Source organism: Octopus sinensis, linkage group LG6, assembly GCF_006345805.1.
Source record: "Octopus sinensis linkage group LG6, ASM634580v1, whole genome shotgun sequence".
NCBI lineage: Eukaryota > Metazoa > Mollusca > Cephalopoda > Octopoda > Octopodidae > Octopus > Octopus sinensis.
Window position 1 is genome coordinate 3,390,651 of NC_043002.1, and position 27,128 is coordinate 3,417,778.

General features: G+C 34.9%; 1 protein-coding gene across 50 annotated transcripts in view; it reads left to right on the forward strand.

The window, feature by feature from the left end:
• The window catches only part of LOC115212809, a 178,149-nt gene that overhangs the window by 92,476 nt on the left and 58,545 nt on the right, over nt 1-27,128 (forward strand). For 29 of the 50 annotated variants that reach the window (XM_029781522.2, XM_036503558.1, XM_036503556.1 and 26 more), the window contains 7 exons: nt 4,905-5,024; nt 7,438-7,467; nt 14,673-14,702; nt 15,911-15,949; nt 21,207-21,239; nt 23,505-23,534; nt 23,826-23,855. In XM_029781522.2, the coding sequence (XP_029637382.1) occupies nt 4,905-5,024; nt 7,438-7,467; nt 14,673-14,702; nt 15,911-15,949; nt 21,207-21,239; nt 23,505-23,534; nt 23,826-23,855 (312 nt within the window). The remainder of the gene's footprint in view (nt 1-4,904; nt 5,025-7,437; nt 7,468-14,672; nt 14,703-15,910; nt 15,950-21,206; nt 21,240-23,504; nt 23,535-23,825; nt 23,856-27,128) is intronic. The other 21 variants (XM_029781525.2, XM_036503569.1, XM_036503565.1 and 18 more) reach the window with 5 other exon arrangements.

The following is a 27,128-nucleotide window of genomic DNA, read 5'->3' on the forward strand; positions in this document are numbered from 1 at the left end:
TCAATTGATTGAAGTTATAAACGATGGAAAGTGGAATGGGTTTTGTCTTAAAAAAACTGAGAAGTGACAGCAACAAACACATTTTGTTGTTGTTGGATGCCTGTCCTTTTAGTGTTGTCAACTGAGTGAAGAAATCTTTCTGGTGAGTTGGTTAAACTCTGTGAAAACAATGGATGGGAAGCAATGTATCTTCCTGTGGGGAGGATAGGTATTGGAGAATTTGTTTCAGTTGATGTTAAGGCATCTTGGATGAGCTGTGAAGGAGAGAAAAGATGCTACCAGGAAATCAGAGGAAGTTGCTGGAAAAGCCAGCCATTGAGTCTGGCTTCGTGGATGAATGAGCATTGAGGATGAATAGAAACATTTGGCCCAGAGTGATGAATAGAAACATTTGGCCCAGAGTGATGAATAGAAACATTTGGCCGAGAGTAATAACAGCAATAGAGATACTGAAACTGCATCAGTTTCAGTTCTGTACATTGGTGGGTGGCCCCTGGGCAGCTTTGGTGTTGCACTGATAGGAGCTAAAACACCTACAGAACATCTTCACTGCCTGCTGAGACACCAACTCCTGCATTCAGAGACAGTAACACCTTCTGCACACAAATATATCAGAGCTTTCAGCAGACTGGTGCCACCAAATCGGCACCATTCCAATCTCCCTTATTTTTGTTGTCAGAAACTTTTGATCAACTGATTTTGTTGTAGTTCTATGTTCTTTGTTTATTGTTTTAAAATTTTAAACATTTCTTGAGGGAGTTTTTCTCTCTTAATTGCATGGATAATCCCAGCCTTTCCAACACTCTATATTACATATGCTATATGACCCTGTAGTAATTAAATTAGTTCATATGCCTACTTTAGCCCCCCACATCATTTTTGACAGTTGAAGTTAAATAATATATATTTAATAACCTCGAATTACAATTGAGGCAGAGGTCAGCTTGTTTTCTTGCTTTTATTTTATCCTATCTTCTTGATAAATAAAACATTTTTGAAATATTTGTGAATAACCTAGAAACTCTCAACTGGAATGCAGCAAAAAGAAACACTCTCTCTCTCTCATATGTCTGTCTGTGTGTCTCTCCCCCCTCCCCCTAGTTGTGGCATCCCTTTGAAGCCTATTAACTACTTCCTGTTCCAGACTTCTGTTTGTCTTTGACTCTAAATGGTTAATCACTTCTTGACCTTTTCCCATTTCTACCAGGGGGTGGTGGTGGTGCTGGTGGTGAGGGTTTAATTCATCTGAACCTCAGAATTTCCCCCTCAAATCTGCTGATTAGGTTTCCTCCTCCTCCTCCTGAAAATGATGACAAACACTATTTACCGTTTCCATTACAAATGTTGCACTGTTTTTTCCATGCTATACAATATCCACCATCATCATCATCATCATCATTTTCTGAGCTGGCAGAACCGTTAGCATTCTGAGCAAAATGCTTAGTGGCATTCCTTCCATGTTTTCATTCTGAGTTCAAATTCCACTGAGGTCGTCTTTGCCTTTCTTCCTTTCGGGGTCAATAAAATGGGTACCAGTTGCACACTGAGGTTGATGTAATCAATTTGGCCCCTTCCCCAAAATTTTAGGCCTTGTGCTTATAGTCAGTGGTTAGAGAAGGTGCATGGCTCAGTGGTTAGAGCGTCAGACTCACAATCATGAGACAGTGAGTTCGATTCTCAGGCCAGGCTGTGTGTTGTGTTCTTGAGCAAGACGCTTTACTTCAGGTTGCTCCAGTTCACTCAGCTGTAGAAATGAGTTGTGGTGACGTCACAGGTGCCAAGCTGTTTCGGCCCCTTTTGCCTTTCCCTTGGATAACATCAGTGGTGTGGAGAGGGGAGGCCGGCATGCATGGGCGACTACTGGTCTTCCATAAACAACCTTGCCTGGACTTGTGCCTCGGAGGGGAACTTTCTAGGTGCAATCTCATGGTCAGTCATGACTGAAAGGGGTCTTTATCCTATTCTTATTATTATTACCCAGTAGTCTTATTTTTATAGCGTGCTTTCACTTCACTACCGAGCACAGCTCTGTGTGCCTTGGGTATGTGCTGTGATTTGTTGTGATGCTCTGATGGTTACTGTATTGAAAGTGTTCTGTGTAGGATGTGTGCAGTGCCCAGTAGTGCAATTTTCTGTATGTTATATGTGTTTGTAAGTCCTGGTGTTTTTGTTATGTATTTGTCTGAATATTTTTTTATCATACCTAATACGCCTACTATGATAGGAATTGTTTCTGTTTTTAGATTCCACATTCTAGTTACCTCTATTTCCAGGTCTTTGTTTTTGAAAGTTTCTCCATTTCTTTTAGAGACACATTGTCATCTGCTGGTATTGATACATCAATTAGAAAGCATCTCTTTTGCTCTAAATATGAGGTTTCAAACTCATTCCTTTTCAGGAATATTTTTCAATCTTTTGTAAAAGTGAGATAACTTGCCACAGCCCTATATGGAAATGCTGTCACTGAATATATTGACACTATCAGTTGCAATGGGCAATGTAGCTTGTTTCATGTCTAAATTTGCTGCTGGGGAAATCTCTCTACACAGAGGTGAAATGAAATGGCCTCAACCGAGCATCAAACCTCAAGTCAGCTGAGTGGTTTGTTATCACAAAATAGCACACACACACACACACAGAATGCTCACTGCTAACAACAACAACAACATTTGATTTATGGCACAAGGTCTGGGGAAGGCTTTCTACATGGTACCAAGTGTTAAAGAGCACCTGACTCTCACAGACCAGGCAAGACAACTGTGTGAGTTTGAGCTCCACATAGACTATTCCCCCTTTTGGCTTTCAGTAGAGTGGTCAGTTGGTCACTGTACTTAGCAGTCTTACTAATAATGATATGCAGAGCACATGCAATGGGAGAGAAATCAAGATAAAACCCAGGACAGGTGTTCCTACGTATGTTTCTCCTTTGTAGTTAATTGGAACTCAGCATTGGATATTCCAAGTGCATTTTGGTGCCTGACCAAAATGGATCATCAAGGGAGCAGTTTATTGCATTCTGCTACAAACCATTGGCAGAGGGTTGTAGAAAAGGTGTGTGTGAGAGAGAAACCTAAATGGAGAACCCTAATACAGGTTTTCTGACGTCCAGTGTTGGTTAGAAGAAAGAGGAACAATAGAAAGTGATGTTTTTGCTGTTGTCGTTTAACCATAGGTCAGTTCTAAGCAGGCTGATCTAGGAACAAAACTGCCTTAGCCGTGATTTCGTAGCCTTATTTTCCTCTCAACAGTAATTATCAAAGATATTTTAAAAGGTGTCCTGCTTTACATAAGGCTGTAGGTGTTGATTTAAGGGAGATTTTCTTTTCTACTCTAGGCACAAGGCCCGAAATTTTGGGGGAGGGGGCCAATCAATTAGATCAACTCCAGTACACCACTGGTACTTAATTTATTGATTCTGAAAGGTTGAAAGGCAAAGTTGACCTCGGAATTTGAACTCAGATGAAATACTGCTAAGCCTTTCGCCTGGTCTGCTAACATTTCTGCCAGCTCAACGCCTTCGTTATTTTCAAAGTTAATTAAAATAAAAGCAGAGTAATCTTGACTGAAATTTGCTAACAAAAGTTTTAAAAGCTTTACTATAACACTTTTTCTAATTAACCACGGAAAGAACTTTCTTTCAAATTCTTTAAAAAAAAAAAACCGTAAATGATCAAAACAATTGAAGTTTGATCCAGAATTGCTTTCTCCATCACAAACCAGCAAATGTCAGTATTTCCAATTCTCATTCAAATTATTGACATTTAATATCGTCTGTTTATCATATTTTGTTACATAACATTTTTTTAATGGTACTTGGAGTTAGTTTTCTAAAAAGATAAGAGAATTCTTGGAGTACATTTAACCTTTTTGTTACCATATTTATCTTGAAATATATTTCCTCTATTTCAGTTCATTTCAAAATACTAAAGAATTTGGTAAAATAGTTTTGTTATTATTAGACTTGTGTTTAGAACAAAAATTAGTACAAAACTGTGGTGGAAGGTTTTTAATTTAAACCACTTTGAAATTGAGAATTTGTGTCTAAGAATGAGGGGGTAGTTTCAGGTGGATTACTATGGAAGGGGTTACTAAAGAATTCAAGTATGCTGTGCAGGATATTAAGAGCTTAATTTGGTTGCTTGCCAAAGGGAAAATCCACCGGAACATTGGCAACCCATTGCACGGAAAATACTGGAAATTATCTAATCTAAAAAGGTTAGGCTTTGAGGTAATACAAGATGGTGATGTGTGGAGAGAGTTATGTAGATGGATACAGACCCATCATCATCATCATTTAACATCTGCTGGCATGGGTTGGACAGTTTGACCAAAGCTGGAAAGCTGTACCAGACTCCAGTCTGATTTGGTTTTTATGGTTGGATGCCCTTCCCAATGCCAACCACTTTACAGAGTGTACTGGGAGCTTTTGTGTGGCACTGCACAATCACTTCTTTGTGGCACCAGCACTGGACTCTTGCAGACCAATCCTCTCCACCAGGGGGAGCAGTCGTAACACTTCTGCTGTGCAGGACAAACACTTATTGTGTTTTTGTGTCTGTGTTTGTCCCCCACCCCTATTTGACAACATGTGTTGGTGTGTTTATGTCTCCATAACTTAGCAGTTCAGCAAAATCGACCAATATAATAAGTACTAGGCTTAAAAAAAAAAGTAGTGGGGTCAATTCATTCAATTAAAAATTCTTGAAGGCAGTGCCCCAGCATGGCCACTAACTAATAACTGAAACGAGTAAGAGATTAAAAGATGGCTATGGGCCCAGCTCCACAATGGACCCCCTCCCCCACCAAACTGTTATTAAATCATTGATGTGTGGAGATGATTTATGGAGGTTGGTGTCGATGCAGCTCTTCTGGCCATTGAACTGTTTTACAACATTCTCTTTCAGATTATGTTGGTTTTATTAAGAAATGCATGAAACAGATGCAGGGACCCATTTATACTCAGATACGAAGAGTTGAATTGTCTATGCAGCAACTTGATCAAAGTGAAGCACCATTGAGTCCAGGTAATCACAATTATCCAATTAACTCACCTGTAATTATTATATCTTATTCTCTGTCAATATTTATTGTATCCAATTTCAGTTTCTTAGAAATATAAGAAAATGTCTTTAACTGTTGTGATTAATTTCAACAATAAATGATAAAAAAAAGATTTTTTTTTTCTCTCTTGTAACCAATGTCTCAAATTGCATATTTTCCCATTTATCTTGCTTTTAACTCTTCAATAGTTTCTGGTATTTCTTCTAAATTTTCAGAGATTTATTACAATTATTAATGAACCAAGTTATAAAAATCTGACAAAGATATTTTCACACCTGAAATGTGTTTGATCTTCCTTTGATATTTTAAGTATGTTGGACCCCTAATCCTGGGAGATGGTCTTTTTCTCTTCCCCACCTCGTGTCTTTTCCTTCCCCTTATAAATAGTATAAATTACCAAATTCCATTTATAGAAGATCTATGAATGACAGCTGAAATACCTGACATAGAGCTGCAGTGGTGCACCTGAGCACTGTAGATAGTAAGTTTATTATTAGTAGCAGTCAGTGTGTAAGCCTTTAGATATTTAAGAACTGACCGGGCCTTTCAATGAATGTAATCTGATCTCCATGCCTAGACACTGCTATCCACAAGCAAGTTCAAAATACTAAAATAGGTGCAGTGTGCAATCATGCGTGCCAGAGACGTTGTACTTCATCACTGGAGCCATAGCACCTGTTCAATGCGTCAGCTGACGTGACGTCACATTCCGCTAAACTAGGTTAACCAGTACTTCCTAGAAAGAGCAGCTAAATCTTCTTCAAATGGCAAACGTTTGTCTTGAAAAGGAAAGGAAACATTTGCTAATGTAGTCCCAGATAGGCAATGCCCAACAAAAAGATTGGACGATCATAGAATCTCTTTAGATCCCAAATTTGCTCAGTGGAAGGTGAGCTCTATTTGAGGTCCAAAACTTGAGTGCATGGTCACCTCATTGTGAATAAGGAAGTGTTTGGCAGCTCATTGCTTTGAATATTGTGAAGATACAAACATTGACAGGTCTTGAGTTCAAGTTTCTACTCCTATTTATAGAAATACTCTCATTATAGTCTAATAATAATAATGAGATATTGTAAAAATCTTGAGACAACAAATGAAAGGGGGGGGCTGTGTGCCTAGAAAGGAGAAAATTTAGTAAAATACCTTTGTAGTTATTAAGTTGTTGTTGGGGGACATAAATTAACAATTTTTGAGGAAGGTTTTTAGATCACTTGAAAACTAGAAGTTTGTATCATAGAATCAGGGGTGGTGGTCTCAGGTGGGTTGGTATGAAAAGGATTAACTAAATTCAATGATTTGGATTGTTTCCTTTATCGTTTAAACTTCTTAGAGCTGTTAGTTACCATAGAGATATTCTATTTTTATTCCCTGTAATATCTGAGCCTGGATTCAAAATTAACAAGAATCTCTGCTAAGTTCAATATAATGAGAGGAAATGTCATTTGGCTTCTCGTTTAGTTCCATTTCGGTTCCGCTTGAACTGACATTGGATTAAAAGCCTTCCACTTATGACCATTCAGTCTTATTATTACACCTGCTAAATTTAGGACTACATTAAGCTATTTGTTGTGCATGTGTAATTTAAAGGAGACTTGACTGTTATTTTTAACAAGTCAAACAGTTACTGCTCTCTGTGGTTCCGAACTTGATTTGCTTGTAGCAGAAAGATTGACATCTGCTCGATCAGAAATCATTGATCAGAAATTGATCATTTGATCGAAGCAAGAGTTATAAAGCCATTGGAATTATTAATCCTCTTGGTTCCGGTTATTATTTCTACCGTTTAAAGATAATACCAACTTTTATATATACAATGCCAAAACATTTCATTCTCTTATGGTAATCTTGAATATTTTTTTTTTCTTGTTTGTGTGTTTTTTCTCTTTAGGTGCAGAATTAAATTAAATGTTGTCATATAATAAATTCAATATATTTTTTTCAATTGATGGAACTTTAAATGTTTTGTGTAAATAATTGCTGTTTATATAATAATTCAATATATTTGCTGAATTTACAAAACTTTATAAATGTTCATGTTAATAATTGTTATAATAAGTCAGTATATATTCTTGCAATGATGAAACCTTGTAAATGTTTTTTGTTAATAATTGCAGCTATTTTAATGCCTTAATTTTGGTTGCTGTCGATTTTATTTTCATCTTTTGATGAATTGATAAAATAAATTACAAGTAAAATACTGGATCAAGTCAAATGTTTGTACAAAGAAACCTGAACATTTTCAGAAAATGAATGATATTGAAATTATGATTTTTAAAGTATTTTTTTCTTTCTTTTTTTTGTTTGTTTGTTTTAAAATCCAAAATTTCATTTTCAGTGTTTCCATACTTACCTATAATATTACTTTTCTTACTCTAGAAGTCAAAGTGGAAACCACTGTGATGCGTGGTAGGTATTCTCTGTCTCTGACAACCTGCATGACGTTTTGGTTTTCAGTTTTGATTTATTGCCTCTTCTCAATCACATCATTTTTTCAGATTAAAAAAAAAGAAAATACGATTCATTTCATGTAGTTGTTTTTTTTTTTTTAAACAGATTTGACTCTCAACACTTCATTCTTCATTGGAACTAACATCAAACCATTTTAGGTCTTGGTTCCATCAACTCTTTTACTCTAACCTCAATCATCACAAACTAACATGGCTGGCTTAGTCATTGATATTCTTGTGAGTCTTTATTGTAATTCTCTTGGTAACTATTAATCTTTTTGCTGTTTTAAATACTTTTTCATTTTTTGTCAGTTCAGTTATTCTCGGCTCTTTTTATGGCTCTATCATTTCACTTACTTTTTATTCAGAATTAAACCTATCTCTAAGCTATTTCTATGGTGGTGAAATACGTCTGTTCGTTTCTATTGATATTTTGCCTAAACCCGTTCAGCAAGTATGAGTTTTGTATATTCTTCTGTATTTCACATAAAAAAATTTCTTGATATTTTGTTATAGAAATGTGTCTTTAACCCTTTTGTTACTAACCCGGCCAAAACCGGCTCTGGCTCTGTGGTAAAATGTCTTGTTTTCATAGGTTTCGAATTAAAATCTTCCACCAAACCTTAGTCACAATTTACGTTCCTAACACTAGCTGAATGATGACTAAGTTATTTTACTAAATTCTTTTGTTATATTTAAAGTAATTGAAAGAAACACAGAGCATCTCAAAATAAATACAGTAACGAAAGGGTTAAGTATAAATTTATTTATGAGAGAAATGAATATTAGGCGCAGGAGTGGCCGTGTGGTAAGTAGCTTGCTAACCAACCATATGGTTCCGGGTTCAGTCCCACTGCATGGCATCTTGGGCAAGTGTCTTCTGCTATAGCTCCGGGCCGACCAAAGCCTTGGTAGACGGAAACTGAAAGAAGCCTGTCGTATATATATATATATATATATATATATATATATATGTATGTATGTATGTATGTATGTGTGTGTGTGTGTTTGTGCATCTGTGTTTGTCCCCCTAGCATTGCTTGACAACTGATGCTGGTGTGTTTATGTCCCCGTTACTTAGCGGTTCGGCAAAAGAGACCGATAGAATAAGTACTGGGCTTACAAAAGAATAAGTCCCGGGGTCGAGTTGCTCGATTAAAGGCAGTGCTCCAGCATGGCCACAGTCAAATGACTGAAACAAGTAAAAGAGTAAAGAGATTTTATATTTGTTGTTGTTTTCCTTATTGAGCTCAGTTTCCTGTTTCATGCATTCATGTTAAGGAAATCTTCCAATTTACAAGATAGCCATGCATTATAATGTAGTTAATTATGTCTGACCTATAAGTTTTAAGATAAATTATAGCATTCTGTTGTAATAATATTTGTACGATATGATATTTCTGTGAAAATTGGATTCTTGTTCAAATATTTATTTACTAATCACCTTGTCACTGATAATCTAATCTGCTCACTTCCGAGCTAAAAACCAACATTTTTCAACATTTTTCAAAGTTCAAAATGAGGCCAAAAGAGACATTAGAATTATCAAAATTTCTAATACTGGGTTTTATTATAATTTTAGCTTCTATTTCTCTCATATGTTGGTTCTTAGCGAACTGTGTTCTTTTAGTCATCACCACTGTTCCATGTTGAGTTTTCCTCATGATTTTTCCACTTCACATTTACAAACTGTTTTTGGATTTCTATGGTTCACTTGGGATATAATATTTTTGTCTACAAAGTCTTTGCTTTGGTGTCTTCATTCAAACTTAAATCGGTCATCCAATTCCAGTGTTCTCAGCAGAAACCTTTCATTCAATTTACACTGAATGTGAGAACCTGATTTTTCTCACAGACTCTTGGTTAGATTAACCTTCAGTCATGTTTGTCTAAATTCACAATAAACTTGATAGCAACAAGATTTTATCTCCAAGGCCATTGTCCTGACTAACTTGGTCAAATATTATCTTTGTGAGATTAAAATAATTAAACAAACATACTGATTATATAGTGATCTCTACTCTAATGTTCTGTAATAACAATAATCCAAACAGTGCACACACACACATCTATATCTATCTATATATATCTATATATATGTGGACAGATGGTCTACAATATGACATATTGTCATTAGAGTTTTGTAACCTAGTCCAAAGAGGTTCCAAAAGCACCAGTATTGTTAGTTTAAGAACAGCATTTGTTACAAGATTCTTGAAACTTTGGTTCAGCAGAAATATTTTTTCTATCTTTATTTTTCTTTTTGTTTGTTTTCTTATTGTTGTTTGAAAGCATAATTAGCTGAGCAGGAGCAGAGGAAAAGATATATATATATATAATCTCTTTCCATCTTAAATCAGCTGTCTATTCTGGCATCTGTTGTCATGGTCTGAGCCAGTTGCGTTGTCAGATGGGACAGGCCTCTATCTTGTTGCTGCATCATGCCCCCACACACATACACACATGTGGTCATCTACAAAGGACATAGAAATTATCTACATTGCATTTTCAAGCATTATGGCAGTTGGTGCCATTTTTTGTTTCCTTAGTTTTGGACGTTTAATGATCGGAAAAAAAATTGCCGTTTCCATATTGATGGCATATTTCAAATAAACTGATTGGATTCTTATGAGAACTAGAATTAATATCATGTCATCACATCTCATGAATTCACTGTGCACAAAGCCAGCTTGTAGTGTTTTTCTTTCTGTTCTTACTAGCGCTTGATGACATTATTTTCAAAGCTAACCAGGAATAAATTCATCGGAATTTAGTAGTTTACAATTTAGGGAACAGCAACAGTTTGACTTTTAACGGTATAGACTTTAAGGATATGGATATTAGGAAGAACAGATATTAAAGACTAAATTATCTTAAAAATTTGATTTATGAATTTCATTTCAGCTAGTAGTTTTTTTTGTTTTTTTTAGTTGTGTGTATCCTCCTCTTTAAGTAATCAAACTTTTTGCTCTGTAACGAATGAAGTAACGAACTAACTTCTGTAATGAGATATTCTAATGAAAAATTAGACATTGCTAAATGAAAATTATGGAAATCAATCAATAAATATTGAAATGAATTCAAAAGAATTTAAATGTAATTAGCATTAAATGATGTATAAAATAATTAAGTCCAGCACAGACTCGTTTTACTGAATGACAGCACATTAAGGGTGAAGGTTTTGATTATTTTGCAATTTGTAGCATTTGTGCCCTTTTTTTCCTCCCCAAAAGCATTCCACTTGAAAGAACTTAACATTTGCTGTAAACAACCAAATTAAAATCCAGACACAAAATTATGGTTATTGGGAAGATATTCTTAGCAACCATTGTTAATTCTCATAAATTTATAAAACATTTTATAAATCAAATGAAGACATTCCCCCCAGTTCAAAAACTACTTTGATGAAAACCCATGGGGCTTATGTTCTTTTGGCCAGCAGGGTCTTCAAATAGACGAATACTGTGGAATGAAGTATTTCTTTGTTCCAAGAAATAGAGATACATACTTAGTGCTGATGATAAAGTTCCTGTAAATACTGTCATGTAGAAGAAATGAGGTTTTATTGAAATGTGGCCTTTGGATTTCTAATTAGTTATGCTCCAATTAGGAAATAATAAAATAGTTTTGCTGTTGGCAAACTAACCACACAGAGGAAAATAAGAAAATAAAACAACAAAGAAAAAAAAACCTCTTTTAATAAACAGATTCCAGCTTTCAAGAATGTTCATGGTTAATACATTGCAAATAATGAGCATTGATAATAGCAACTATATCATCATCACCACCATCATTATCGTTTAGAGCCTGTTTTTCCATGCTGGCATGGGTTGGACGGTTTGATTGGGGTCTGGAGAGCCAGAAGGCTGCACAAGGCTCCAATCTGATCTGGCAGAGTTTCTACAGCTGGATGCCCTTCCTAATGCCAACCACTCCACGAGTGTAGTGGGTGCTTTTTACGTGCCACTGGCATAAGAGTCAGTCAGGCAAGGTTGGCATCGATCACATTTGGATAGAACTTTTTTGTGTGTCACCAGAATGGAGGCCAGTCAGGGGGTACTGGCATTGGCCACTTCCAGATGGTACTTTTTACGTGCCACCAGCACAGGAGCCAGTCAGGCAGGACTGGCATTGACCACGTTCGGATAGTGCTTTTTACGTGCCACTGGCACAGGAGCCAGTCGGGTGCACTGGCCACAGCTATGATATTGGTTTTACTTGACTTAACAGGTCTTCTCCAGCATATCATCTCACACAATGCCTCAGGGATGCTCTTAACATGGTTGCGATCTCACTTTAGTTGCTGGGTCTTCTCAATCACAGCAGATCTCCAAAGGTCTCAGTCTCCTGTCATTGCTTCTGTGAGACCCATTGTTTGAAGGCCATGCCTCACCACCTCATCCCATGTCTATATATAGAATCATATATATATGTATCTATGTATGATAGAGAAGGTGCATATGGCACAGGACATGTGGCTTATGATCATAAGGTTGTAGGTTCATTTTCTGTAGCAGGCATTATGTTGTATCCTTGATCAAGGCACTTCATTTCGCATTACCCCAGTCTGCTTAGCTGTAAATGAGAGCCATCCCTTTCTTCCTCCAGTTGTCAATCTTTGATGTTGCACTGAGTCAAAGAGTGCGAGTCCCAAAAAGGTGTCTCGATTCCTCAGGCATCTTAAACAACTGGTGAAAACACGGGACCAGCTTCCAGCTCATACATGTTTGCAACAGCATGGCCACAACCTTTCGGCTGAAACAGATAAAAGAATATGCAATCACAAACAATATCTGCTTTGTTATTTTATGTAAAGTATGTACACACGTCCCAAACTCACATGCGTGCCTATGTGTACCCATATATATGTAGAAAATAGTTTTAAGGTATATTTTTCAAGTCTATGATGGGATTAAAGCCTGATGAAAGGGTTTAGATATAAAGTGGTGGTGGTCATGGGGGGAATGCATTTTGTTTTAAGGGTTTTTGCTTCTTGTAAATTCTAATATTATTTTCAACCAAATTTTGGTAAACAAAAACATTCCTTTGTCTTGGAGATCATAACATTAAAAAAATATATTAATGTTAATTTTTCGTAGTTCTCCTGTTGAAATTTTATTATAATTATTGTTATGAAATTTAATTAGATTGGCAAAAGAGGGTGGGTGGGGGAGAAGTGTTCCTGTAGTAATGCACAAAAGTAGTTTAAATAATATATTTTTTTTTCTTGTTATTTGCAAATGTAAAATATTGCTAATATTTTTACCTTGAAATAGATTTTTTTTGTTTTCCTTTGTTTTTTTTTAATAGCAGCCATTGTTTTTATTGAGTTACTTTTTAAAACCATTGTTCTGATCACTTTTAGCTGCTTATCAATATTTTATGTTCTCACACTGAAAGTTCTTTCAATTAATTATTGTTATGCTAATATTTATTCTGGAGAGAGAGAGAGTGAGTGAGTGTCTGTGTCATAGTTTCTTGTAGCAGTACTAATTTTAGGCCAGTGTTGTGTGTGTGTGTGTAACTGAGTACATTGGACAGATGCTGGCAGATGTCTGCCCATCTTCCAGACAAAGGGAGGAAGCGGGGATCTAGTTTTTTCTGCCTCCAAACAGATTTTATAGCCGTTTGTTTCCCCATTTTGTCCACTGTATTCTAATTACACACATGGCACTACCGACCCTTTTGTCTCCTTACAATAATTTAGATATTATACTCTCTCTCAGATTTACTTTCAATTAGACACAATCAGTTATTATTTAATAATTAAATCTCCCTTAATTCACATTAATTAGAAGCAACCACATTTCGTGCAAATCTATTATTTAATGCACTTCCTCTCTCCACACTTTCAATAACAGAATTAAACAACTGCTTCATTTTTATCATTTGGCATGTGTTTTCTAAATAATGAAGTTTAATAAAAACTTTAAAAAATCAGTGGCATCACTTTTTTTTTTGTTTTGTTAATATTTGCTGCAAATGTCGATAAACCTGTCAATCAAATGTTGACAATGTTTTTCAATATTTGTAATTTTAGTTTCTTTCTTGATAATTTAGTGCATTTATATTTCAAAAGATAAATTTAATGTGAAAACTTGTAATTTTTTTTTTTTGTATTTGTATTAAGTTTAGGATTTGGGGTTTCTTTGGCATTCAGTGCCAATGAGAAAGAGTTTGTGCAAGTGTTGTGTGGTCAGTTGGAATAAATGGATCCTAAGGAACTGCAAAAAGTGTTGGTGTAAACCAACCAGAGCTTGAATGAAAGTTAAGGGCAGGTTTAGTTTTATGTCTTAACAAATGGGTTTGACTTTATTAATTATAATTGCAAATATGAAAATGTAAGTGTTATTAAAGATAGGCATTTGCGTGAAATAGTGTTCTTACCAGGTGTTAACGAATTTCTGAAAAGGTTTGTTGAGAGGAAGTGTTGACAATTATGTATGGAATAAAAATTACAAAAAAGACTTATTGGTCTGTTGTTGCTGTTGGGTAGCATTGGTTTAGTTCTTCTCAAACTGACTCAGAGAATTGTTTAGTGAAATATAGAATGGAAATGTTTTAGAAATATTTTGTGAAATTGAATCTTTTGCTTGTTGGTGATTGATAATTAAGTTGGAATTACATAAGAAATTGAGTTATGTGAAGAATTATGTGACAATTCCATTGGGGAAGTTACGGAATTACCAAAGACTTTATTTCAGCTATTTTTTTTCATTTGTATTTTTATTTAAATTGTTCTGTTCTTTCCACTTCAGCCTTAAAGGGCTTCCAAAATGGCATAAATATTGTCCCTTTTCTTTTGAGTGTCTTATATAATTTGTTTTGTTTATTTATTTATTTATTTTTGTTAGAAACAAATATTTTAGTCATTTTTTTTTTTTAACCCTAATCAAAATTTTCTTCCTCAGCTTTTTCATAAGAAAAATTCTATTTTCAGTTTAGTTTCGTTTTTTTTTTTTTTTTTTTTTGCGAATAAGTTACAAAATATCTGAGAATATGGTAAAATCTTTTATAATTTTTATTGTTTGTTCTTAAAGATGTTTTGTATTTAGGAAATTTGTGGTTGTTTAAATAGAATTAGAAAGAAATGGTACAAATGAATCTTGAGTAAATATATTGAAACCTCACTAATCCTTTTTTTCTTTCTTTAAATTGAATTAGACCATGAAATTCCACAAACTATTGTTTACGGTAGGTAAACACAACTGTTTAGCATGTCTTTTATTTCCTACTTTATTTAGATTATTTATCTAAAGAATTATTTCATCAATTTTAATTAATTTTTTTTCTTATTTTTGCTGTTTAAAAGTTTCAGATTTGATAAAGACCATTTTAGCGTCGACAGGCATTCCAACTTTTAACTGTAGAACTGTCAAAATTTCTGCATATGAATCTTGCAGTTGATGTAGCAAACGAAATGTTTCAAATCTGTTTTCTTTCTAACTTGTCTGGAATTGGTTAGGGAGTTAAAACATATTTATGGAATTTCAATTACAAACACACACACACAATCTCTGTATCTCTGCTCTCTTCTTCACACACACACACACACACACACACACACTCTCTCTCTCTCTCTCTACACACACACACACAAATGGTTATATTCTTATTACTACATTTTTAAAACTTTTTTTCTTCCAAAATAATTTTCCTCAGACATTTCCTATATCAGCATGGAAATGGCATTGCAGTTGTTTCTAACTTTATTGTGTGTGTGTGTGTGTGTGTGTGTGTGTGTGTGTGTACAAAAATAAAAGAGTGAGAGAGAAAGAGTTGAAAGTTTTCATGTGCTAGAAAATGACAGAATTATACACCCCTACTCTCTCTCTCTTTCACACACACACATACACATACCCTCTCTCTCTCTCACACACACACACACATACACACCTCTCTCTCTCTTTCACACACACACATACACCCCCTCTCTCTTTCACACACACACATACCCCCCTCTCTCTTTCACACACACACACACATACACCCCCTCTCTCTTTCACACACACACACACACACACACACCCACTCTCTCTCACACACACACACACCCTCTCTCTCTCTTTCACACACACACACATTTATGTGTCTGTTTTATTTAAAACACCTCTCTTATATTTTTTCTTTGCTTCACAAAGTGAATAAATATTATTTTTTTCCTGAAATATTTTGTAGTAAATAATAATAATAATAATAACAGTTACGATATTATTATATAAAAGAATGTATCTTGTTGTCTTAATGGAAAACTATTGATTTGACCAGATGATTATTTTCTTAGTGAATATCTTTGTTTTTTTGTTTTCTTTGTTCTTTTTATTAAACATCATTTTAATAATCTCCTCTCCACGTCTTGGTTGCTTTGATCATGTAACCACCACCACCACCACCATCACCAGAAAGCAAACTACCACCACCACCACCACCAGTAACTGAGGGTAGGTAGTAGTATACTGCTGCTATGCATGGTGTTTTAATTAATCTGTATTCATTAAAGACCCCCTTTTATTATTATCCATATTTATTTACCATGTCATTAAAATTCTCCAAGACTTCAGATTAAGAAACTATACTTATCACAAATAGCAAGAAACCAAATTTCTTAATATTTCCATTGAATAAAGTGGCAAACTGGCAGAATCGTTAGCATGCTGGGCAAAATGCTTGGCGGCATTTTGACCGTCTTTATGTTTCATGTTCAGGTTCTACTGAGGTTGACTTTGCCTTTCATCCTTTCAGAGTTGATAAAATAAGTACCAGTTGCGTACTGGGGTTGATGTAATTGACTTACTCCTTCCCCTGAAATGACCTCCTTGTGTCAAGGCTTGAGACCAATATTTCTGTTGAGTAAAATCTGAAATTATTGTGGTTTACATCCGTCACAGTTCCAATGAAAACTTCATTGTTTTTCTTCTTGATCCTATTTACACTTTTTGGTCTCACTTGAAGGCAAAATTCTTCATCGTAACACTGGATGATCGAAAGTGTTATGTGCCAGAGAAGTTCATGTCTAATACATAGCTAATATTTCTGATATCAATTTGTAACCCTGTCTGATGTTTCTGATATTTCCCCACCTTGATAAACAAAATGAATAATGAATTAAGGTCAAGTCAATTCACTTTATCTCATTCCCACGTTGCATAAGAGCAGCTAACGAGTGAGTTTTATACAAATTAACTAACCTAAAACAGCTGCCAATTTTTCTCTTTTTATAACTGCGTTCCTATGGTAACCAAAAGCAATTGAGCTTAAGGCTAAATCTTCATCTGTTCCTAAAATATGAAGTTCCCGTCTTTTTCCTTTATCCTTTTTCGTTCTGGATTCACTTTATATAATCTAAGAATTTTCAGCACTATTCTGGTAGAATCCAAAGATTTATAAATTTGAGTAATTATCTTTGATTTAAGCAACATTTGTTTCCCAAGATATGCTTCTAACATGAAGAGATATTATTCCATGCATGCAACAGAGAAGTTTACACAAGATTTCTGTTGCCAAGGACCTTTTTATTTGTAAAATTAACTAATTACAAGCAGCAAAGTGAACATTAGCCTAATGTAATTGAACAATAAATTTTAATTAAGATTAAGCCTTCAGTGAGGAGAAATGACATCAATATAGTATTAATAATTCTGGTAAAGAAAAGTAGGGGAGATAAATCAGGGGAGATGTTATTAGATAATAATGACCTTGTCTTGTTGGTTGCTGCTGCTGATATCTTGAAATTTGTGTCGGATTAGGATTAAAGGAAAATGTGATTATCAGTTGAATGATGCTTGTATAGATGTTGTTGTTTAGTTACAACTCGAGTTCTGATGACATTTCAGCTCTGACCACCTCATCTTTTTGTATGCTTTACTGTTTTAAGACTGTAAGATGTGAGTTAATGGAATTTGGTTGTTATTTCAAGCAGGTTGAATAGGGATTTAAATTGTAATCATCATCACCACCATCACCAAAATGTCTATTCACCCTGCCTGGGTTAGATGGTCTTTTTCCAACCCACCTCATCCCCACTTGGGATTCCTCATCAACTCCTTCATAAGATTTACTATTTTGAGCTCAGCCTTCACCACTTCTTCCCATGTCTTCCTTGGTTTCCTTTCAGAAGGACCTTTTCTGCTCTCTCTTGTGAATTTAAAATATTTCCTCATATTTATTTACTATTTAAGAATTTACTTTAAAGCATTCTGTTTATTCCTTCCTGGTGTCGTTTCTTTTTCTTTATATTTTTGTCTCTTTCTGTCTGTGTTTCTATTTACAGCCACAGTTATAAAGTTGTATCCCTATTAGGTTGGTGAAGAAATTTCTGAACCGAGACTCTTTTAGCATCATGTCTTCATCTCTAGAATATTTGTAAACAGAACCAAACAACTTGGGTAATTGTCAGGAAATTCGTTAACATAGAAAGGAGCCATTTTATTGGGTTCAGCTCCAGTATTTTTATCTCCTCTGCTGGATGTTTATCTTTAGTGTTACGTGGTCTTTCTAACGTCTTCATTGATAAAGACTTTCAGCCTGAGACGGACGGACAGACATAAATATATTGTTCGCACAATAAGCAAAATGTCTAGAGTTTTTCATATCATAATGAAATTTGTATTTTGATTTAGAATCTTCTCTCTGCTGCAACGTTTGTTATTCCTGGAGGCTGTTAAGAATCTTAGATGAATGAAGTTTGGTGAACCTTGTTTGGCAGGCACCATTCCCGATCAGGAATTTTTAAAGTGAAAGAAAGACGTTGCCAAAGATTTCTAAATTTATACAATAATTTACTGCAAACAGAGAGGAAAGCTAATTACTTTGATGATTATTTAGTTGTTAACAAGCTCGTTACTGTAATAAGGAGTCAAAATAGTTGCATAAGGAAGCGGTTTCTATTGTACGGCAGCTTTGCAACTGGAAATGAGCAAGAAATAAAAATGATTGGGTCTAGTCTTAACAATGGAGGTGGCTGAGTTTAGTTGCATGAATGATTTGCGACTAAGTAATGTATTATGTGAGTTGATGCCTAAGATGTGTAAGAAAGCTCAAAGGGGAAGAAAAATGATAGCACACGTTGGACTCTTTAACCCTTTAGCATTTAAACTGGCCGGATCCAGCCTCTCACACCTACCCTGCAATGTCATTCTAAAGATAGGCAATCACATCTTTGAAAGATAATGCAGAATTCACTTTAAACCATGTGGATAAATAAGCATTACATTTGACAATGGTGAATGGTTAGAATCAAAATCTAAAGATCTCACTGAAAATGCCGAATGGTTTCAATGCTGTTGCTTTTGTTGTTTTTGGTAGGGATCTGGCTAATTTCTTTTCAGGAAAGTTCATCTTGCTCTGGTACCCAGTTTCTGGTACCCTGTAATTTCACAAACTCCCTCCATTTAGCAATGCACCACTTCCTCAGCACTGGAATTGGCAGGCTACTTATCAGACTTTAAATTCTTGAAATTCTTTAAGAGTAAAATCTCATCTATATGATAGACTATATTTCTGGGCTGAAAGATGGAAGCAATTCTTCTTATTAAAAGACTCCTTACTGAAGCCTCTCTGTCCAGTTGTAGACTCTTTGCAGTATTTTTAAGAAATGAAGTGAAAAGCTTTATTGATATCAATTGTGGTTAGATTATTATGATGGTAGATTTTGTATTGACTGCATCTAATTTATAGTAGGAGAGTGCAAGGATTCAGCACAGTAGCTAGATACCATTTGTGTAGTGAAAAGTAGGATATTAAAAATAAATAACTGATAATTGTTTTAAAGATTAGTACTGATTGTAGAAGTGGAATGTTCGTTAAGCTTTAATGTGGTTGTGATCTTAGCTAGTTTTTATTGTCTTGAGTTGGTATAAATAGCCAACGATGGTAGGATATTGATTTTGGTGGAGTCTTTGATGGTTAAATTTTATCTCCTCATCATTTTATGTCTGCCTTCCATGATGATATAGGTTAGACAGTTGGACAAGGTCCAATGGGTTAAGGGACCATATTATGCTCTGGTGTCACAGTTGCGTATGTGTATTTGGTCGAGCCATGTCGAATGGGATTTTTCTAAATTTCTCTCCTGTCTTTTGCTAAGGAAGATGTGAGATTGTGTCGTTGGTGGAAAGTCTCCATATTACAAGTGACTCTTATTCTGTCTTTGTGATTATTAGAGTAGATTGGATATCAAATGTTTTCGTATCATTTGATGTTATTAAACAGTTTTTGCCACTAAGTTGTGTTGATTGGAGAAGTTAATACAATATCATGGCCTCTGCCATTATATTTTCAAGCTATTTATTAAGATCTCGTCTGAACCGACCTCCTCGTTAGGGAGTGTTCTCATTTGAAGTATTCTGTACGTAGATGAAGCCTAATGATTTCATTTCTTCTGTTAAGAATCTGTTGTGAGAGATTTCATTGTTGTACAAGCTCTTCTGAACTTGCAGGATATGAAGTTCACAAATTATTGGTGCTGGACTTACTGTCTACAACCCATGAGCAACTATTGCGACTAATCAGCTGGTATAAACTTAGGGTTAACTAATTTAAGAAACATAAAAATCTAACTAGGAATTATTAGACACTGACTAATATTATTTTGAGTCTTTTGGTAAAAATGGGAGATAACCATGGAGAAGTTTCTGTCACATTGGATGTCCTCAGCTAAGCAGAGATTTCACTGTATTTAATGAAGTAATAAGATAATCTTTTTGTAACTGCAAATATGCATTTGTTGCCAGAGAAAGATAAAAATATTCCCAGAATCAATCACTCTTTGATGCTATCTGCATGCTCCTCTCCCTACTCTCAAACCCATTGCAACATACATCAACAAACCAAAAGCTTAGCAGCTGAGACAGGTTGAATATTTTGAAAGAGGACCAGTGGTCTGTTTGGGCCCAAGGCAAAGAATTGGCTTTGGACTTGTGCAATTAGTGTTTTCTTTGGGCCTCAGCAATCCTGTTCTGTTCATAGGGGGTCACACCTCTGCTGGGTAGTTTTATGTTTGCATTTTGCAGGTGTTGGGGGTTGATCTTAAAAGCTCTTCAGTGAGGCCCTGAGTGTATCCTCGAAGCACTTTGCGTTCGCATGCCTTCCGCTAGTTTGCTGTAAAACAGTCTCTTGGGGGCGTTGTGTGTCAGGCATTCAAAGAAGGTGACCTGCCACATATTCTCTGATTAGAACCATGACCAGAACTAAACTTTAGAAGGATGACAATTCATCTCTTGAAGAGTGGAAAGAAAAGAAATGTCTAGTAGAGATAACTGAAAATAATATTTACTTGTAGAAGTATATCTGTGAATATCATTGAAATCCTTTAAAACTGTCTCTGCAGAAAATGGGTTTAACCCTTTCGTTACCAACCTAGTTGAAACCGGTTCTGGCTCTGAATACAAATGTCTTGTTTCCATAAGTTTTCAGTTAAAATCTTCCTTAGTCACAATTTATGTTCCTAACACTAACTGAATGATAACTAAATTCTTTTGTTATATTTAAAGTAATTGAAAGAAACACAGAACAGCTCAAAATAAATACAGTAATGAAAGGGTTAAGAAAAAAATATAAACAGGATATTTAATCATGGCTTCCTGCTTCTTAATGGATTGTTTTATATATATTCCAAAATGAAAAGGAAAAATTGTATTTATGTAATCTATTTATTCATAATAATTTTGTTAATTTCATAAATTTTACCTCTCTCGGTAGAAGAGAAAATTGAAGCAGTTCAAATCACTTCTGGTATGTACCTCTAATTCGTTAAACTAGTTTTTTTATTTGCTTTTTCAAAGTTTTTCTCTTTTATAAAATTAGAAATGTAAAAATCCTAAAACTAGACAAGAAATTATCAGTTGACAACACAGTTGTGCACTACAAAATCTCCACACACACACACACACACACACACACACGCATATGAAGGAATTGTGATGCTTATAAATGATTAATGATGGAAGCAGTGCCCTTAACACAACACAACACTGAAATAGGTAAACACAAACCAAAACAGCTGACTAATGCCATATAAAAGTAAGGGTTAAAAGTCAGATTGCAGCTTTAATATCTCCACGAATAACATTAGTCTTACCTGCAACACTTACCAATATCCTTTCACACTGAGGGTCTAGAAACATTGATAATGTATTTAAAAATGCTAATGTTACCAATAAAAATATTCAAATGTTACTGAGGATAATGTTCCCACAAAATATTCTTTTAAAACCTTGATAATTCGTTGTGTTTTCTAAAAGAAAACCTGCATCCCATATAATTGTGTGTGTGCGTGTGTGAGTATGTCATGAATGAAATGGCAGAATTGGTGTGTTGAACAAAAATACCCTGTGGCATTAGATTCCATGCCGGTTGCCTCCCCTTACACCCAGCCAAGTTACTTTTGTCTCTGATGAAATCAACAAAAGGTCAAGTTCAATGTGAAGTCCTCAAAAAAACAAAAAAAAACAAGAGGTTATCATTAACTGTTGTTAATGCACTCACACACACACGTTCACATAGCAACCCTGGCTGTGAAGTCATTACTTCTAGTAGCAACTATTCATGATACACACTCTGCCCCAACTTATCTCAATGAAAATGATTGTGTTGGCAAAGGGCATCTGAAAGCTGTCATCATTCATTCATCCAATCAAGGCATTTAGATGAATGAACACCTTTCACCAAAGTTATTGTTTATTGTACAATAACAATACCACCATGGTGAGAGTGTTGTGATTTTTTAAAGACTTCTAAATAACTGCAACTAATTTGGTATAGAAATATTTCTTAGCGCTGCTGTGAAAGAACACAGCAAACCATGTCCAGACAATTCCTGGTATTTCTATTAAAGTAAACTGCATTTTGGACCTAAAAAAAAAGAAAAACAACCTTAATTTATATTTACATTATTTACATTTGACGGATATTTGTCCTCATCTTGTTTGTTGTTAACACGTTTCGGCTGATAATGGACCACTGGAAAATATGAAAACTAAAAGAAGCAGCACATATGCTAGGACACAACAACCTCCTAAGCAGACTGAGTGCAGGTTTGAATAGCATATGGGAACCAGTATTAAGGAAAGATAGAAGAATATTAGATTTATAAGCTCTAAAATTCACTCCATAATTGCCCACAGGCATATGGTGTAGTGGTTAAGAGCACGGGCTACTAACCCCAAGATTCCGAGTTTGATTCCAGGTAGTGACCTGAATAATAATAATATCAAAAAATACCTTAGGAATGGGAACCCAGGTTCGAAATTTCCCCAAGAGGCTGGAGGGTGTATCAGCCGAAACTTTGTGTCAGCAACAAACAAAATGAGGACAAATATCCGTCAAATGTAAATAATTCCTCATCTCTTAAATATAGAACTGTATAACCTTAATTTATATTTTATAAGAAAATAGGTTCAGGATAAAGTTGGCTTAAACTGGTTGTCCTCGAAACTTGTGAGGAAGGGGTGCGGGTGGGTGGATGGGGGTTCCTTTTCTTCTAAAAATTGTAAGTTTATTGTTGGCTTAAATTGTTTTTTGTTTTCTCAGTTTGATAAATAGGGATCAACCACTTTGATATTGTGAATTAGCAGCTAATGGCAATGGGTCTTCATAACAATAGTGTTTAGGCAAACAATATTATGGGGTTAAAGACTTTCTTTTTTTTTTCCTTTCACCCTTTAGTATTTAAACCGGCCATATCCACCTCAGATATTTTGTTTGATGTTCAAACCAGCCAGATTCTGCCTCTCACTCCTACCCTACAGTGTCATTCTAAACATAAACAATCCTATCGTCATAACCTTGGAGCTTTGAGATAATGCAGGATTAATTAAAAACAATCTGAATAAATGAGCATTAATTATTTTGACAGAATGCCAAACAGTTTAATCACACACACACACACGCACGCATGCACGCACGCACACACACACACACACACACACACACACACCAGTTTTTAAAAAAAAATCTAAATTTTTTTATAACCTTTTTTTTTGTTTTCCCTTTGTATAGCAGAGGAGTGCCCTCTCCCTGATATTATTGGTATGTATTTTAAGACTCCGGACTTTTTCTAATTTCAGTGATAAATTTTTTCCAAATTAGATTTTTTTTCTCAGAGTTAGACACATTTCATTCAATGATCATTTATTATAATTTAACACTTCGATAATATTTAATTGGTTTAAAAAAATAATTATTTAAAATAATAATTAAATTGAATACTGAAAATTTTTTAGCTAAATAAACATCTTTGAACTTTTTATTAACAAAAGGAAATATGCCAAAAACTATCTCTGGATTTTTTTTACTTTCCTTTTCCTTAACGAAAATAAGAAGATGAACGTCCACTCCCTGATGTCATTGGTGCGTACTTTCACTCTCAGAAACTGCTTATTGCATGCAGCGTATTCTCACACTTATGTTTTCTCTGTTTATCTCACTGTCTCAAATTGGAAGATGTGATTCTGTCTAGAGCTTTCTTTGATTTTAGTCACTGAAAGACATATCCTTTTCTACATAGGATGCCCAGTCTATCAAAAGCTTTATCCACAAAAAACTATGGACTAATGAAATGGTGGGAAATCATAAAAAATCTTCTGGCAAATATTATGAATTGTGTCTCTTAATTGATGCCCCTGTGTAAACCTGAGCAGTAGTATAAAAAATAGCTTTCCCAAGAATATAATGATGGAATCCACATTAAGAACTCAGCTGAACTGCAATTGCTATCAATATTAAAAGTTAACCTTTTTAATACCAATCCACCTGAGATCACCCTTGGTTCTATAACAGATTCCTGTTTTAAAATGATTAAAGTTAAAACTTCCCATAGAATTTTCATGTTATGTTCTAAGCACCAACTCCATACTGACAAAGTTATTTTAGGGGTAAAGGTTGTTTGCCAACATAACATGGCAGTCCTGGTTTAGGACGAATGTTGCTGTAATTTAGCCCCAGGAGACATCGTCTCCAGCTGGCTATACGACACAATCTGTCTCCTTATATTTTCGAACAAGGGAATTTAGCAAAATATAAGGACACATATTGTGTCGTATAGCCAACTGGAGACGATGTCTCCAGGGACTAAATTACAGCAACATTCATCCTAAACCAGGACTGCCACGTTTTGTTGGCAAACAATCTTTACTCCAAAGTACTGTTGCTGAATATCTTTTGTTGTGAGATTTAAAAATAGTAATTTTCCAAAGTTATTTTAGTAAATCCTTCATTATTTTCATAATTTATTGGAATTAGGTGCAGGCATGGCTCTGTGGTAAGAAGCTTGCTTCCCACCCACATAGTTCTGGGTTCAGTTCCACTGTGTGGCACCTTGAGCAAGTATCTTCTACTATAGCTTTGGGCCAACTAAAGCCTTGTGAGTGGATTTGGTAAATGGAAACTGAAAGAAGCTTGTGTGTGTATATATGTATGTGTATGTCTTTATATCTGTTTGTTTCCTGTCACCACTTAACTGGTGTTGGTTTGTTTATGTCCCTGTAGCTTAGTGATTCTGCAAAAGTAACTGACAGAATAAATACCAGGCTTAAAAGAATATGTACTGGGGTTGAGATTCTTAAAGGCTGTGCTCCAGCATGGCCACAGTCTAAAGTTAAAAATAAAATAGCAGTGTACTTCAGCAGAAATATTGTAATGAAATGGTTAAACTTTTCAAGACATAGCATTTCTTAGATTGCCATTCCAAATATGTCGGACACTGTTAAAGATATTGTTTTGTTTTACTAAATTTCTTTCCTGAAATGGTTTCTCCCTTTCATTGTTTCTGCACTCAATTTGAATGAGTTTGATCTCCTTACTTAAACATTGCTTAACACTCCATAAACGTGGAGTGTTAAGTCAGAGTTTGTTCTTTCTAGACGGTCCGTTTGTTGGGAGTGAGACTAATCTGAGATATTCTGGAAACAATGACTAATTGTAATCGTATCAACGAAATACCTACAGATGTTTTATTTTTATTCACTGAATAATAAGACTGATATCGGATGATATATGAGGGTGGGCGTACACACACACATGTATGTATATATAATACCTATATCAGGTGATATAGGTGTGTGTGTGTTTGAAAAAATGGGTAGAGATGGCTTGGGGGGGGGGGGTAATTTTCATTTCAATAATAATGTTTACAGTGAGTTACTCTGATACGAGTTTCAAGCTTCAAGGAACCATTTCCAAACTGAGAAATGTGTGTTTTTACTGGTTGCTTAAATAGCAAAAAAGATTTTTCTTACAAGTATACACACAAAAAAAATATATACACAAGAGGAAAAAATATATATACACAAGAAGAAAAAAAAATACACACACACACACACACAAGAAGAAATATATATATATATATATATATATATATATATATATATACACAAGAAGAAGAAAAAAAAATATATATATACACACACACACAAGAGAAATATATATATATACACAAGAGGAAATTATATAAAAAAGACTACAAAAGCATGTGTGTTCTTCTTCTTATACACACATGCTTTTGTAGTCTTTTTACATAGTTTCCTCTTTTTTGTGTGTATACTTGTAAGAAAAATCTTTTTTGCTATTTAAGCAACCAGTAAAAACACACATTTCTCAGTTTGGAAATGGTTCCTTGAAGCTTGAAACTCGTATCAGAGTAACTCACTGTAAACATTATTATTGAAATGAAAATTACCACCCCCGCCCAAAGCCATCTCTACCCATTTTTTCAAATATATAATACTGTACCAAGAACTTTCTTTTTATTATTCTACTATGTATGTATGTATTACATCATTGTTTAACATCCATTTTCCTTGCTGGCATGGGTTGGACGGTTTGACTGCAGTCTGGGAAGCCAGGAGGCTGCACCAGTCCCCAATCTGATCTAGCAATGTTTCTACAGCTGGATGCCCTTCCTAACGCCAACCACTCCAAGAGTGTAGTGGGTGCTTTTTATGTGCCACTGGCACAGAGGCCAGAGGAGCTGGCATCGAACATGATCGGATGGTGCTTTTTATGTGCCACCAGCATGGAATCCAGTCACAGTGGCACTGGCATCGGCCACATTCGGATGGTAACATATAAATATATACATATGCACACACATATATGTGTAATACCTATATCAGGCGATGTGGGTGAACTTGTATAAGATGATATGAGTGTGTGTATATATGAATGTACATGATTCTTATATCAGATGGTGTGGGTATACACATATGTACATATGTAGCTACAAATGTATGCCTGTAATACACATATCATCAGAGGATATGTATGTATATTTGTGCTTAAGAATATATGTCCAGATGTATATGCCACGTATATTCTGGAATTTTGGAAGATTCTTTTTAAAGTGATAGTCTTTATAGTTTGATAGAATGTACAGAATTGGTTAAATATTCAAGAAATAAACAAAGAACATACAGTTCCAATATAAAACGTAGAATCTCTCCCATAACGATATTTTCTTGTTGCAAAACTGTGTCTTTCAGTTGACTACAAAGGTTGAAGTTAGATAAAATATTCAAGTTTTTTCTTCTTGTTTTTAACACAAAATTTTCTCAATTTCTTAATTTAGTGGTTTTCTTTTTTGTTTTTGTTTTGTGTGTGTTGTCCAACTTTTACATTTAATAATCT